We start from the raw sequence: 15,663 nt of genomic DNA, 5'->3' as shown, positions 1-15,663 counted from the left end.
TAGAAAGCTATCCTCGTACTGAGAGACTGCTCATCAATGTGCGCTGTAAACTGTGTCACACAGTTCCAATTTTCCTAAACTGCACTGCGTGGCTGTGCTGCCTGACTGTGTAACGCAGCTCAATGTGCGCCCTAGCTTATACGGCATTAATTTGAGGAAAATCAAGTTCCCACGCAGTCAGATATTGGATAGTGGTTTGAAAGTGCACCCGTGCCGGGAAAGTCGTAAAACGTCTAAATGTTCACACAGACACACACATGAGAAGTGCACATAAAATTTTCTAGCTCCTACACGTGTGGCGAAGATCCTTGACAAAACAAAAGCAGAGGCAATGTTAACGACTGTGTGTAATCGCCACCGCGAGACCTTCAATAATTTACAAAGCTGTGCGATATCGGGGAAATCGGGGAATGCATTGATTACTGGTTGCACATTTTACTTCCCACAAGGAGGAGAGATGAACAAATTCGTGATGGGATGCTGGGATTTCAACTGGCTTTACTAACTCCTCTTGTCTTGAGGTTGGACAGAGGGAGCTGTAACTGCCAAGGTTTTATCGTCCCGAAATCGAAGAGAGAAGGCAGACAGGATAGGAGAAGCCATAGGTTTGAAAGAGGGAACTATGACTACCAAGCTTTTATCGTCCCGAAATCAAAAAGAGAAGGAAGAAAGAATAGGAGAAAGCCAGCCGTTCCGAGAACGAACATTATCCGTTCAGGATAAAATCCTCCCCGGGCGGGAATCGAACAGGAGGGAGGAAAGATTAACAAATTCGTGATGGGCCACTGGTATTTCTCGACTGGTATTACTGACTCCTCTTGTGTGTCCGTAAATCGACACAAGATTCGAAACCTCCCATACTGAAGTACCAACCAGGAAAACGCACCATGTTTTTCACAATCTTTATAGCTTTTATGGGATTTTCCAAAGCTCACTGTATGCCATTTAAAGGAGGAAAACTTAGCGAGTATAAACCCTCTCATCAAGATATTCTTACCGAGAGAATGCGTGATCTTTATAAAGCAGGAAAATTCAGGTACCAAAATAGCTCGAATCCATGTTTTCATTTGATTGCTTTATGGAGTGATTATGTAATCATCAAATGATATTAACAGCGGTGGTATATCTTAATAGAATATTTTTTTACTCCACGTTTCAAACCAATTTCTAACCAGCCGGTTCCAGATTGATCTCGCTCATTATTAATTTAAACATTGTGGATACACTTTGTAATAACTTTCCGAGATGAATTGGTCTGTCTGGAGAGATAGCTTGATGTCTGGCCATCTTGTGGTTCATATACCAAGGAGTTAGTTGAGTTCTTTTCTCCAATGTACAAGGTGAATCGATCAAATCACCGTGATCAAAACGGTGACGTCATCCAACTTCATGATAGCCAATAGCCAGCTTTGGTATACTTTATTTATTACTTGGAACTGCATTTTCTACAATAACATTTTCGATCTGTTAACTATCAAAGGATTGCCTTGTGAATTGCATGTTGAGTGTTTGGGGACATAATTACCATCATAGAATGCAAATGATTGTATCAATTATGCTCGCAAAATCTGAATTTATTACACGCACAGGGCTCAACTGGCAAAACACACGAGGCTCATTCTTAACACGAAAATCCAAATTTTACTTCCTATGACTTTTCCAGAAATTTAGGGGGTGGTGGAACTTAAAAATCATTAAGATTTACCCCTTCATTGAAATAAAATAAGCAATATGTAGAGCGTCAAGGAAATATGAGGGGGAATGCGCCGCAGGCCGTTTTTCGGAAAAACTCGATATTTAATTTGAACGTTTTTAATTTTTGACCAGGTGGCAAATTCCATGACTTTTCCAGGTTTTCTTTAAATTTTCACGAATCTCCTTGACTTTTCCGTGACTTTTTGGCCGATTTTCAGGTTCTTTGACTTTTCCAGGTTTTCCAGTTTTTCCAGGTAGCGTAGGTATAAACCCTGAAATACTTCTGTGTACTAATGTTGCCAAGAAAAAATCCTTGCTTCTTGCTTCAATGACATGTTTCTTTCCTGTCTAAGAGGTTCTCTGACTAAAGACTTGTGACCATATCAGACAGGTACTTCTAAAGAACTTGCCCAAGTAGGTACCTACTTACCTACCTAAGTAGTTAATAAGAAGAAAAACACTTGGCAGCCCCATGTCCAACCCAGTTAAAAAATAAATAAATAAATACAAACTTGGGAAAAAAAATCTACGTCTTCCGACCAAGATACTAGATGGTTATATGTAGATTGATTACATAACCATTCAGATTCGACCAAACCTTTATGCCCGAGTTTTTTTGTCAACCATGTTCAATATTGTTCAATCATCCAGTGAAAAATAAGCGGTTTCGTGTCTGGAAACTCGAAAATAAGTTGTGGGTAAACTTAAAGTCTGGTAAGTTCTCTCTCTTTCCCGTCTAAGAGGTTCTCTGACTAAAGACTTGTGACCATATCAGACAGGTACTTCTAAAGAACTTGCCCAAGTAGGTACCTACCTACCTAAGTACTTAATAAGAAGAAAAACACTTGGCAGCCCCAGGTCCAACCCAGTTAAAAACAAATAAATACAATCTTGGAAAAAAAAATCCACGTCTTCCGACCAAGATAGGTACATACTTAGATGGTTATAGATTGATTACATAACCATTCAGATTCGACCAAACCTTTATGCCCGAGTTTTTTTGTCAACCAGGTCCATGTTCAATCATCCAGTGAAAAATAAGCGGTTTCGTGTCTGGAAACTCGAAAATAAGTCGTAGGTAAACTTAAATTAAGTCTGGTAGGTGCTTACGTTCTCTCCTGATTTGGTCTTTCGACAGATGTTTGCATGTGTACGACTGTACGCGATAATTGCGGTAATTTCAGGTCTAAAAATCTGTCGAAAGTTACAGGACATGTAGGTATGTAGTAGCGTGGGTACAGGGTTTTAGAGCTTGAGTAAATATGTACCTATCTCAGATTTCAAAGGTGTCTGATTTTAAGAAATGGATTCTAAATGGTAGTGACCAACTAAAATTGTCTCTGCTCTCCCATCCAAATCCACAGGAAGGGCATCCACTCGTAAAATTTGTAGCCAAAACCAAATGTCAGCCCAAAGCAATCACCCTAGTTAGGGCAGATTGAGAGGCTGACGAAAAACGCCGACCCTGTCTGTACATGGGAATAGGTGAAGAAAAAGAAGAATAACTATAAATTATGTTATGCTTGTTTGTTACTGATTGCTTCCTGGCTATAAACAGGCAAAATAAATATTTTGCTCTTAATTTTCACAACCAAACGTGTTTTTTCTTAATTTTTCCGAAAGTTTTCTATATCATAGTACAAATAATTAATCTAAATTAGCATTTATTGTGTTCTTTTGATGTTTTTTAAGTAGCAAATATTGTTTAAAACAAGTTTTATTCTATTATAAAAAGAAATTCTGAAAGAGAACTACCTACTTTAGATCCTGTTGAAGCAGGCATTTTTATTTCAAAAGCTGCCCGTAATACCAGCTCCAAAATGTGATGTCTACATGGAAGATATAGCAAGTCTTTATCTATCATTTGTTCTATTAGTACAGCAGCGCCTTTTAACCTACCCAAGTTACTATATAGATGTAGTGTCACAGCTGATAGAGCAACTGTTTTGTTAAGTAAATCCCGGTTCAAAGAAGTAGGTATTAGATTTATTTCATAGATGCATAGATTGAATATTAATAGTCCTTAAGCTACAGTACTGAATCAATAATTGTATTATCTATAAATAATTGGCACCTACATACTTACATTAGAGGGTGGTTTTAGCTCTAATAAAATAAACAAGCAAGCACACAGAACACTGAAATACACATTTGGATAATGACTTTTGAAATTAAAGAAACTGCAAGACCACAAAAAGTTTTAGAAATTTCCTCAGAAACAAACAAAAAAAATTGGATGAAGTCCAAATTGTATTCTAAAACTACTGCATTTTTTGTGATAACATTATAATGTATTAGATTAACATGGTACCTAGTCTGTGTGTGTGATCATTATTACGATGCAACTAAGCAACATTGCAGTCAGTATTCTGCACTGACCAGACTGTAGGCATTATTCTTTGTGCTAAGGTGGTAATTTCGCATAGCTGTAAACAAAATCAAACCTGCTAAGGTGGTTGCCAACATCCGTGACGGATAGGGCACTACAAGAAGAAGGTGGTAATGTCTCCCTATATGCAAGACCTTAATGCAAGCAGATATTCTGGTAGGTACATTTTGGTTCTTTTTACCTACCTACCTTACCCAACTAAAAAACAAGCTATCATCATAGGGACCTATGTAGTAATTAGGTAGTTACTCAAGGAGGTACCTACCTACTTATTACAAAGTCACCTAGACATCAAGGTTATCAATATGAACTTTATTGAAGTAGGTACTTACATAAGAACACTGAGAAGTTAGTTGAGGAGGCACCAATTGAATTCTAATTTATTGTGTTAAGCATGAATGATTATCACAAATGTCAATTCCTGATTAGTGTTAATTTTTTTGGTCTAGACTTGAACTAGCAACCTCCAGACCTAAAGTGCACGGTTCTCACCACTGTAGGTGGTCAGGGAAGAACTTATCTTCTGAGAACTTATTGTTGTCAATTTTTATGATTATCATGCATACTACAAATCCACAGGTTTAGGGAAATCCACAAAAGCCCTCAGATCATGTCAACATGAAACTATTAACCTGATTTTGTTTTCCCAGAAGGTACCTAAGTACCTACATACCATTTTTTTTCCTGACAAGTACCAGGTTTTTTCCTAGTAAATACCATATTTTTTAAGGACCTATGGCCTTGTCCATGGATGATTTTTCAATCCTCACTTCTCACTTTTACCCCGTAATTGTTACCTAGCTACATTTTTCCTGTGTGTCAAACAAACAGAGATTGAGTGGGGAGTGCAGAATTCATGGAATAAGTGAGACCCTGGTGATAATTATTATGTTTTGTCCTTCACTACTTATATCTTAAAATATAAATTTCATATTCTCAGCTGTTCAATTAAGTTTAATAACTTTTACAGAAAATGTGATTACATGTGTTTTGAATAGGTACCACGGGTCGATCGCGGATTGATTTCAAATCGATCGCGACCAGCACACCCAGCAGTGTTTGAACCTGACAATATCATCTTACACATCCGACTACTCTAAACTTGTCGGCCATATTCAAAGTCAAGTCTCTCATTAGGTAAGTCGATCGCAAGACTGTAGTGAAAATTCAAGTCGATCTTTCGTCGGGCTAGTTCAATTTACTTTTCGCTGTGAGGAGTGTGAGGGCTCATGCAACATGTAAATCGAAAAACTTATTGAAGAAGGTCGGATATTGCCTTTTTTGCACGACCGTAGGTCAGAGAGGTGTAGGGTAAGACCCTGTGCAATCTGTGCATACTTGTCGTGTGAGTTTCGTTCAATTTTTTTCGGATGTTCTGTAAGCAATGAAATTTAAATGTGAGTGTTTACACTACACACGACACTTTGTTATTTCATTTCGAACGACAAATGTGAACGGGCGGGCGCTGGCTTTAAGCGTGTTCTCCTACCACCGTCAACGACAGTTGTCCGTTTCGCGGACTCCACTCGGGGAGGACGCGGTGCACTATTATGAAAGCATGGACTTTAATGCGTCTCAGAATCTCGTGTCTGTCTCGTAATAGGTTGTAGTTGAAATAAATGCGCAATTCATTGATTTATCATAACACGATGTGAATGAGACACTGCACTGTGAAACCACTTAGAATAAAAAAGTTCTAGCTGATAAATACTTCTCAAATAATAAATGTACATTAAAACCACTATTTGAGCACATCTTAAAAACTCTATTCATTCCAAGAAAATTTTATTTTTTAATCAGAAAAATAATTACCTATTCACTTCACCGTGGGATCAAAAACACAAACAAAAACAAAATATTATTTGTAAAAGGTCATGTAAGAAGTTGTAAACAAATTGTGCGCATGCGCGATACTAAAAATATTTCTCCCTTCCATTCAATCGGGAGGAGAAGTTTTGTTACTTTCCTATCCTTGTGATAGTACAAAAATATTTATACTTGAGATTTTTGTTTTCTTCCAAGTTTGCAGAAGGACGTTTTAAGGGCAGGACACACATAACCGCACCGAGCTCGCGCCAATATACGACAGTGTTGAACGTGCTACCATAACGCATAACGTGTAGAAGTTATGGTGCTACGGCGAGAAAGAATAATAAGACATATTTTAACGTGGTGTTGCGGGACGGGAGCCACATCATGACATCATCTTTAGGTGGGTATACTATAGAAAATGACATTCTAACTAATTTTCTACATGAAAGGGGACATTAGATGACTCCTTTACCAGAATCAAGAGCAAAACAGAGCCTCATAAAGGAACAGATGGGTAGGTACCGACCTGTCCTTATAGGCAATATTAGGTAGGTGTCCGGATTACCTGGACAGGTAATGCGGACCCAGCACAGTACGAATCTGCCAAACCTAATCAAACACCTACGGTACCTATATCCCTGGATAAGATAAAATTGATCCGAGAAGTGAAAGCTATGCAAGAATGATAAGACGAAGCAGAAAAAAAGCAAAGCTCAAAACCTCTCCCAAAACGTGTATCAAATGCGAACAAAACGAAAGTAGCATGGGGAATGAAAAATCCCGCCCGAAAAATGAAGCTAGAGGTAGATATATCTGGGTGAAACATTTTTCATTTCCACACGCGCGGTATTTTGGATTTTCCGCTACTGGTGCATCTGTATTGATTGCATCCATGACGTAATGCCCCAGTACGAGGGGAGATTCTAATAACTTTCAGGTGAAGTTCACCAATGACGTCACGGATTACCTAGATTGGATTTTATTATTAGTATTATCACTATTCTCTTTTTTTTTATATTCAGGAGCAACCCTTCCAACTGCTGTCAGTCATCAGCTCCATGGCGTAATGCATTCGCCTTGCTTGTGGGAGCCCCGGCGGCCGGGTTTTTTTAAGGTGTGTCCAAACATAGTCGACCGGCCGTCGAACGATGTCAACTGAACCGTCCACACTGCCTCGATAACAGATCTCGTCGATCAACGGCCGCCGCCGGTCGACTATGTTTGGACACACCTTTACCTGTAGTGTCGAACTTTTGTTCAGGTCCTATTATTATTATGTTAGATTCTTTTAAGGTGTGTCCAAACATAGTCAACCGGCCGTCGAACGATGTCAACTGAACCGTCCACACTGCCTCGATAACAGATCTCTTCGATCAACGGCCGCCGCCGGTCGACTATGTTTGGACACACTTTTACCTGTAGTGTCGAACTTTTTGTTCAGGTCCTATTATTATTATGTTAAGGCGGTATCTTCCTGATCCCTTGTGTGCCGCGTCAGCTCCTATGATGTAATGGTCATTGTACTCGTCTTGGTATAGAGAAGACTTGGTTTCGGTTACCTGAAGTGTCGAACTTTTTATTCAGCTCCCATGATGTAACGGCCACTGTACTTACCTTGGATTCTGGATGGCCATTGAACTCGCATCACATTCTGGATACACGGCTGAATCGACTGATTCGGGTACCACTTCAAACGATTGAAGTAGTGTCTGGAGTCTGTTCTTCCAGTTTTCGCAACTCAAAACAGAAATTCTAAATTGGTTTCCCAAAAACACAACAATTCAAAATGGCCTATAAAATATTCACAGTGGGAGTAAAACAGGGGGAGTGCGTGCATTCTACTTTTCTCCCTTTACATTTCTCTAGGGCTCCGTCAACAAACCATGGTAGATTGTTAGGACAAGAAATAACTTTTCTACTTTCGTTAGAGAGAATAAAGAATGGAAAGTAACGGACAAATATCTCAAGAAAATTTAAACACACTTTTCCTGATTATAATTTTTTTTCCACTAAAGAAAATCCATTAATCCACTTCCCTCCGTCGAAAAATAGCGGGAGGGATTTTTCTAACAAAGATGAAAATATTCCCGCGCGTGGGAAAAAAATCTTTTCAACGAGCACACATGTTTATTACTTCCTCATGGCATTGCTCGTTCACCTATATCCTTGGACAAAATTGATCCGAGAAGTCAAAGCTATGCAAGAATGATAAGACGAAGCAGAAGAAAAATCAAAGCTCAAAACCTCTTCCAAAACGTGTGTCAAATGCGAACAAAACGAAAGCAGCATGGGGAATGAAAAAACCCGCCCGAAATGAAGCTAGAGGTAGATATATCTGGGTGAAACATTTTTCATTTCCACACGCGCGGTATTTTGGATTTCCCGCTGTTGTGAAATTTTTAACCAACCAATTCGACACGTTGAAGACAATACAATGTCAAAAGATTAAAAAACACTCTCTGTTATCAGTAAAATTTTTAACCAACCAATTCGACACGTTGAAGACAATACAATGTCAAAAGATTAAAAAACACTCTCTGTTATCAGTAAAAAATGAAACTAGGGTAAAATTGCTTATTATTCACAAATTTCTTCCAGTTTTCGCAACTCAAAACAGAAATTCTAAATTGGTTTCCCAAAAACACAACAATTCAAAATGGCCTATAAAATATTCACACTTTCACAGTGGGAGTAAAACAGGGGGAGTGCGTGCATTCTACTTTTCTCCCTTTACAATTCTCTAGGGCTCCGTCAACAAACCATGGTAGATTGTTGAGACAAGAAATAACTTTTCTACTTTCGTTAGAGAGAAAAAAGAATGGAAAGTAACGGACAAATATCTCAAGAAAATTTAAACACACTTTTCCTGATTATATTTTTTTTTTCCACTAAAGAAAATCCATTAATCCACTTCCCTCCGTCGAAAAATCGCGGGAGGGATTTTTCTAACAAAGATGAAAATATTCCCGCGCGTGGGAAAAAATTCTTTTCAACGAGCACACATGTTTATTACTTCCTCATGGCATTGCTCGTTCCAAATGCTTCCGCAGATTCTTTCGGGAAAAGGGCATTGACCCTGAACCCTTGACTTGAACCTCCTCTCGAAGAGAAGTGCCACACTGCCACATGGTCACGAGTTTATTTGAGGGAAAAACGAGCTATGGAATTATACACCTACTTTGTACCTATAGCGTGCCTATTAACTCTATTATTATAATGACCGTGAAAACATCATGATCGGCTATGATTTTCTTTATCATGGAAAAAATATTATACACGTTCAGTTCAAGTATAGGATTGATAGGTAGCAAAAGAGCAGACGCTCATAGGTATAGTAGGTAGGTAAGTAAATTTGAGGGAAAAACGAGCTATGGAATTATACACCTACTTTGTACCTATAGCGTGCCTATTAATTCTATTATTATAATGACCGTGAAACACATCATGATCGGCTATGATTTTCTTTATCATGGAAATAATATTATACACGTTCAGATTTGAGGGAAAAACGAGCTATGGAATTATACACCTACTTTGTACCTATAGCGTGCCTATTAATTCTATTATTATAATGACCGTGAAAACATCATGATCGGCTATGATTTTCTTTATCATGGAAATAATATTATACACGTTCATTTCAAGTATAGGATTGATAGGTAGCAAAAGAGCAGACGGTCATAGGTATAGTAGGTACGTACTTCGATTTCTAGAAGCACGGGGTCGCGTGATGCCCCCTGAAAATCCAAACCTATGAGATACAGACCTCTCCCAGGTTAGGAGACCTAAGGCCCATCTCACATTCAAAGTGTAGATGCACGACCTTTCATAACGCGCAGTCGCCAAACCTATGAGATACAGACCTCTCCCAGGTTAGGAGACCTAAGGCCCGTCTCACATTCAAAGCGTAGATGCACGACTTTTCATAACGCGCAGTCGCTTGCAAAACCAAACCTATGAAAATGATATAGAGTATTATAGAGGGTCCCTATTGCTTGCAAAATCAAACCTATGAAAATAATATAGAGGGTCCCTATTGCTTGCAAAACCAAACCTATGAAAATGATATAGAGTATTATAGAGGGTCCCTATTGCTTGCAAAATCAAACCTATGAAAATAATATAGAGGGTCCCTATTGCTTGCAAAACCAAACCTATGAAAATGATATATGTAGAGTCCATAGACCCATAGAGGGTCTCTGTTACTTGTGTTACACACTTTCGCGGATGTATGAAAGGTCTCTCCATCCCATTGTATTTGGTGATTAATAATTGGAAATGAAGTGATGGGCTTCTTCACAATTTTCGAAGTGGGTACGGAGTCAAAAGAAACTTTGACTATTTTGTATACATAGTGTTTTGACCTTTAGCGGGCTTTTTCTCGGGAGGCAGAGTATTCCCACGAGGCAAAACGTTCATACAATTCATGGACTTCTAGGCAATCATGAGTTGTTGTTGTTGTTGTAGAAGTAATAACACGGGGACTCCTAACGATGCACCGTTTCCGTTGGATGGTTGAGAAGGGGTTGGGTTCGGACATGTTGACCAAGGTCCATCGACATCGACTGGAACTCATTATACGTAAAGTACCTAGGTAAAATATAAAGATTTTGGTGAGCCAGCCTTGTTAGCTTGGACGTAGAGCGCCTGCTTTGCAAACGCTAGGTCGCGGGTTCGATTCCCGCCCGAAGGGGGAAAAATGCAAAATTCCTGTGACAAAGAAAAAAAAAATATTTCTTCTGCGTGGTTGAAAACGCGGAAACTGACGCTTCATCCATCTTTCAATTTCCGTTTTGTTTACAAAATTGAACTCGAGTTCACGTGTTGTACAGGGGCGAAGGAGGTACATAAATTTTATGTACCTAGGTACTTTTTTTTTGGCAGAGGATTTTTTATGTACTTGGATGTCAAGATGGCCCGGCCTAAGCGGACTTTGGACGTTATGGTGTGACCACGTTTGTTATCTTAGGCGGAACATCGAAATTCGAAGTCAGAACTATGTTTTGTTTACAAAATTGAACTCGAGTTCACGTGTTGTACAGGGGCGAAGGAGGTACATAAATTTTATGTACCTAGGTACTTTTTTTTGGCAGAGGATTTTTTATGTACTTATCTTAGGCGGAACATCGAAATTCGAAGTCAAAACTATGAAGTTTTTTTTTAAGAGGTTTGACAGAGGGAACTGTAACAGCTAAGGTCTTATCGTCCCGAAATCGAAGAGAGAAAGAAGACAGGATAGGAGAAAGCCAGCCGTTCCGAGAACGAACATTATCCCATCAGAATGAATTCCGCCCCGGGCGGGAATCGAACCCGCGGCCTAGTGCTTACAAGGCAGACGCTCCCAGCCGTTCCGAGAACGAACATTATCCCATCAGGATAAAATCCGCCCCGGGCGGGAATCGAACCTGCGGCCTAGCAGAAGACAGGATAGGAGAAAGCCAGCCGTTCCGAGAACAAACATTATCCCATCAGGATAAATTCCGCCCCGGGCGGGAATCGAACCCGCAGCCTAGCGCTTACAAGGCAGACGCTCGTAAGTTTAGTAGGTAAGTACCTATACCTGATGTTCACAACTCATAAAAATGACCAATAGGTACCCATAAAAACCTGCACCTTATTTACGTTATCAGAAGCGATATCAGGCTTTAAAAAACCCGTAAATTTCATTGCTCCCTCAAAATTTTCAGCCTAACCTTGGTATCCCGGTTGGGGGACCACATGAAAATCCGACGTGGTAGCTTTTCTTTCTCCAAAGAAGTTTGATGAAGGGAATTTCACCAACGGAGGTCTTATTGTTTCGAAAAAATTAAGGAGCGCGGTAGAGCTCCGCCACGCTAAGTCAAGAAAGTTTGACAGCGCTACTAGCGATCGAAGATAGGAGGGCAGTTTAGAAGAAATCCAGCCGTTCCGAGAAAGAGCTTTATATTTTCAGAGGATAATGTTCTTCCCCGGAAGGAATCGAGCCCGCGACCTATGGCCCATAAGGCTAAAAACAGAGAGGAGTGTGGAGAGCAAAGAGCATAGAGCTTTTTGCTCTCGGTTCTATGCGATTTGAAGTCGTATCCCAATACCTGTTCAATGCCTATGCAGTCTATGCCTTCACATATAGTCGACCGGCCGTCGATCGATGTCGACTGAACCGTCCACACTGCCTCGACAACATAGATTTACCTCGTCGATCGACAGCCGGTCGACTATGTTTGGACACAACTAATACAATCCAAGAAACGCTTCTTGTTATAAATTAGGGAAAAATCTCTAGAATTCCTTTGTACCCATCCTTTGTTTCTAAGGTGTGTGTGTTTTAAAAGAAAGACATTGCATTGAAATGTACAGCAGTTCTGATGTTAACTACAGAATCAACTTTTCTGTCCTTTCGGCTGAATGTGGTCTGCTTTTGGGTCTGAGAATTGCAGAAGAGTTCAACTTTGATTTTGAAAGATTTGTCAGGTGCAAAGTAGGATTTGATCACATCATTGGGGTAACTTTTTAATTGCATATGAAGAGTTTCAATATCTGTTGCCTCTGCCCATAATTCCATAACACTCCTCAGGGTAACAGAACGTTTGGCTATCTCAATTGCTACTTGTTCACTTGGCAATTCCAAGATGAGAAATGGCTGAAAAAGAGGAAAAATAAAAATAAAAAAATTATGTTGTACTTGAAATTGCTGTCATGTAATTTGGTTTAACTCATAGGTACATATTAATTAAATTTTACGGCTGGCTTTCTCCTATCCTGTCTTTCTTCTCTCTTTGATTTTGGGCTGATAAAACCATAGCAGTTACAGTTCCCTCTGTCAAACCTCTTAAAAATAATAATAATATTTTTATAAACTAAATTAATAGTCATAAGATGAAATAAACCATATTTGATAAAAATCGTAAGTACTCTGGTCTACGCCGTTTTATTACTCGCCGAGGCAGGCTCTAATGTTATTCACAGCATTACAAAATAAACCGAGTATCTAAACAAATTGTAATAGAATTACTTTCAAATGGTGGAAATACTTACTTCAATAATGCTTTCTGGTAACGGAATATCTAATTTCAGTATAGATAATATGGCTTTCAATTCCTGCAACATAGAACAAAGGCACTTAACTTTAAAAACACCTTTCTTGAAGTTACCAATTTATTGATTTATAGCTTACTGAGGCTGAAGTCTATAATCTCTGAGGCGTTGCTGAGACTAATGTCACACAGTGAGAAGTTCAATAATGCTTTCTGGTAACGGAATATCTAATTTCAGTATAGATAATATGGCTTTCAATTCCTGCAACATAGAACAAAGGCACTTAATTTTAAAAACACCTTTCTTGAAGTTACCAATTTATTGATTCATAGCTTACTGAGGCTGAAGTCTATAATCTCCGAGGCCTTGCTGAGACTGATGTCACAGCTTCATGTACACAGTGAGAAGTCATTTGAAGAACAAGGTTTAGGACCTTGTGTCTCCAAAGTACTCTGTCTATGTAGCTGCACTCTTCAAAGCTTATTACAGAGTGTATGGAGGACTTCAATATTTATAGAATATGAACTTTTTCAAGTCACCTTTGAATATCAACTCCATACCCGGTGAATTAATTATGGGCATGATACACCCTACGAATGTATCACACATAGCTGACTCAAAACCCACCGTGAATGGACAAATGAAACTGTCAGAAGACATTAATTTGATTGTGTTCAAAATCCGCTAGACCCTGTAATCCAGCTCATCACCCCAAAAGCATCTTTTTGTACTTACAACTGAAGTTGTGTAAATAAAGAAATAAAACTAAAAATCACCCTAAAAGCAAAGAAAGAGGTCAAGATAGGGAAAAGCCAGTCATTCCAAGAACAAATCTCAAGTGTCAGTTTATACTAAAATTTACCCTGGACAGGAATTGAACCTATGACCTACCCCAGCTGTAGAAAAACTGGTCATTAAGGAAAGGTAGGTATAGAGAAAGTAGGTACCTACCTAAAGTAAAGATGATGAAAAACTTACCCCTACTCGGAAATCTACATGTTCATTAGCAAACCACAAAAGGTATTTACAAAAGTGTCTCTTGGGTTCTGTCATTTTCCTGGAGTTGTCCATCCAAAAATTAGCCAAACATGAAGTTAGGGATGATTATTTAGGTGATTTATGTAAAATTAAAATGAATGTCAGTCCTCCATTGAACACGAATCCTCACACTTCCAGATTTTGAATGTTCCCGGGAGAGTTTTGTTTACAAAATTGAACTCGAGTTCACGTGTTGTACAGGAGCGAAGGAGGTACATAAATTTTATGTACCTACGTACTTTTTTTTGGCAGTGGATTTTTTATGTACTTGGATGTCAAGATGGCCCGGCCTAAGCGGACTTTAGACGTTATGATGGAACCACGTTTGTTATCTTGGCGGAACATCGAAATTCGAAGTCAAAAGTGTGAAGTTTTTAAAAGCTACAAAAATACAATTTTAAATTTGCCGTACCAAACAAAACGAGTTAAAACAGTCGTGGAAATTTCCGTTTTGGTTTTGTAGGTACTAAAACTACCAAACTAATACCTACCTACCTACAGTTTTTTTTTTTTTTTTTTTTTTTTGTTTTTTTTTTTTTCAATAGGTAACAATTAAAACAATTTTTACTATCGGATGCAAATAAACTAAGTAATTTTTTGTTTTGAAAAATGTGCAGAAATCCTAAAAAAGCCAAGAGAGAGAGAGAGAGAGCAAAATTATAAAAGTTTTCCCCCTCTGAAATCGTAATTACAAAATTATGTAATAATAATTATAATTATTGTTGAAATTATGAAAATTTCGAACAACCGAAAACACAATAATAATCATAATAATAAAGTTATTAAAAGTTTAAACTTGGATTGGCCGGGAGCGAGTTAGATTCTACATATTTAATTTAGTAACATCTACATATAGGTAGGTAAAAACTGCATTGATGATGATCTAACTAAATTCTACTCGTAACTGGATAATGAGGTTACAATGCAGCTTCCAACTGACAGTGGAGGATGGACTCGGTGGAACGAGGGGTTGAATTTGTAGAAGAGTATGGCGAACAACCAGAAACGGATTTCGTGGGAAGCATTTTTCATGTGCAGTTACCTGAAGGTCGGTAGTAAAGGAGGCTACCTAAGGCTAGCCACACACTATCAGGTAGACCTCACAGCTACGGCTGAAAAGGCCCGCCAGTCAGGTCTACCTGATAGTGAGTGGCTGGCCTAAGTTGTATTTTACTTTCGAAATTTCCCTTCTTCTGAAGCTCGTTTCAAATCTTTTCCTTATGGTTTAGACTTTAGTACGGTGATACCAAAATTGTGCTTCTCTTTAGGGAGTTTTTACCCCACGATCTATGACACTGATGGGAAAACATTATAACTCCTGCTTCTATCCTCCTCTGATATAGCGTCATAATGAATTGTTTATTTTTCAGATGTTGCAACATCTCCCTCCCTCTTCTCTTTCTCTCCCTCTCCTTTTATCCTTCCCTCTGTCTCTCTACTTCCATCTTTCTCTATCCTTTTGCCAGATTCTCTCTCCATTCTTTCTCTGCCTTCTCTCTCCCTCTCCCCTCCTATCTGTCTATCTATCTCTTTTTCATCTCCTTCTCCTCTCTTTATCATTCACTCTACCATCTCTACATTCCCCTCTCTTCCTTCGATTTACCCACTCTATCTTATGTTTCGACCAATGTTCGATTCCCCTTGGTCCAAATTATTATCAGTTACGATCCTTTCTCTCTCTCTCTCTCTCTCTCTCTCTCTCTCTCTCTCTCTCT

At 38.8% G+C, this 15,663-nt stretch overlaps 2 protein-coding genes across 5 annotated transcripts in view; both read right to left on the bottom strand.

Annotated features, from left to right (window-relative positions):
• LOC103511000 (Y-box factor homolog) overlaps positions 1 to 8,575 on the bottom strand; it is a 23,595-nt gene extending 15,020 nt beyond the window's left edge. The window contains exon 1 of one of the 4 annotated variants that reach the window (XM_026824892.1): positions 8,370 to 8,575. The gene's annotated coding sequence lies outside the window, so the exon portion shown is untranslated. Of the gene's footprint in view, positions 1 to 8,291 lie in introns of all 4 variants that reach the window. The other 3 variants (XM_026824891.1, XM_017444819.2, XM_008475708.3) reach the window with 3 other exon arrangements.
• Positions 8,576 to 12,200: 3,625 nt separating this feature from the next.
• On the bottom strand, positions 12,201 to 14,097 carry LOC108252611 (tRNA (guanine(10)-N2)-methyltransferase homolog). The gene is made up of 3 exons (XM_017444823.2): positions 13,889 to 14,097; positions 12,911 to 12,973; positions 12,201 to 12,515 (listed from the first exon to the last, which is right to left on the bottom strand). The coding sequence occupies exons 1-3, from the start codon at positions 13,979 to 13,981 to the stop codon at positions 12,201 to 12,203; spliced, it is 471 nt and encodes a 156-aa protein (XP_017300312.1). The 5' UTR covers positions 13,982 to 14,097.
• Between the last annotated feature and the right edge of the window lie 1,566 nt (positions 14,098 to 15,663).

Source organism: Diaphorina citri, unplaced genomic scaffold (assembly GCF_000475195.1).
Source record: "Diaphorina citri unplaced genomic scaffold, Diaci psyllid genome assembly version 1.1 scaffold663, whole genome shotgun sequence".
NCBI classification, from domain to species: Eukaryota; Metazoa; Arthropoda; class Insecta; order Hemiptera; family Psyllidae; genus Diaphorina; species Diaphorina citri.
Note: the sequence above shows the minus strand (reverse complement) of the source record. Positions and strands in the feature narration are given on the sequence as shown.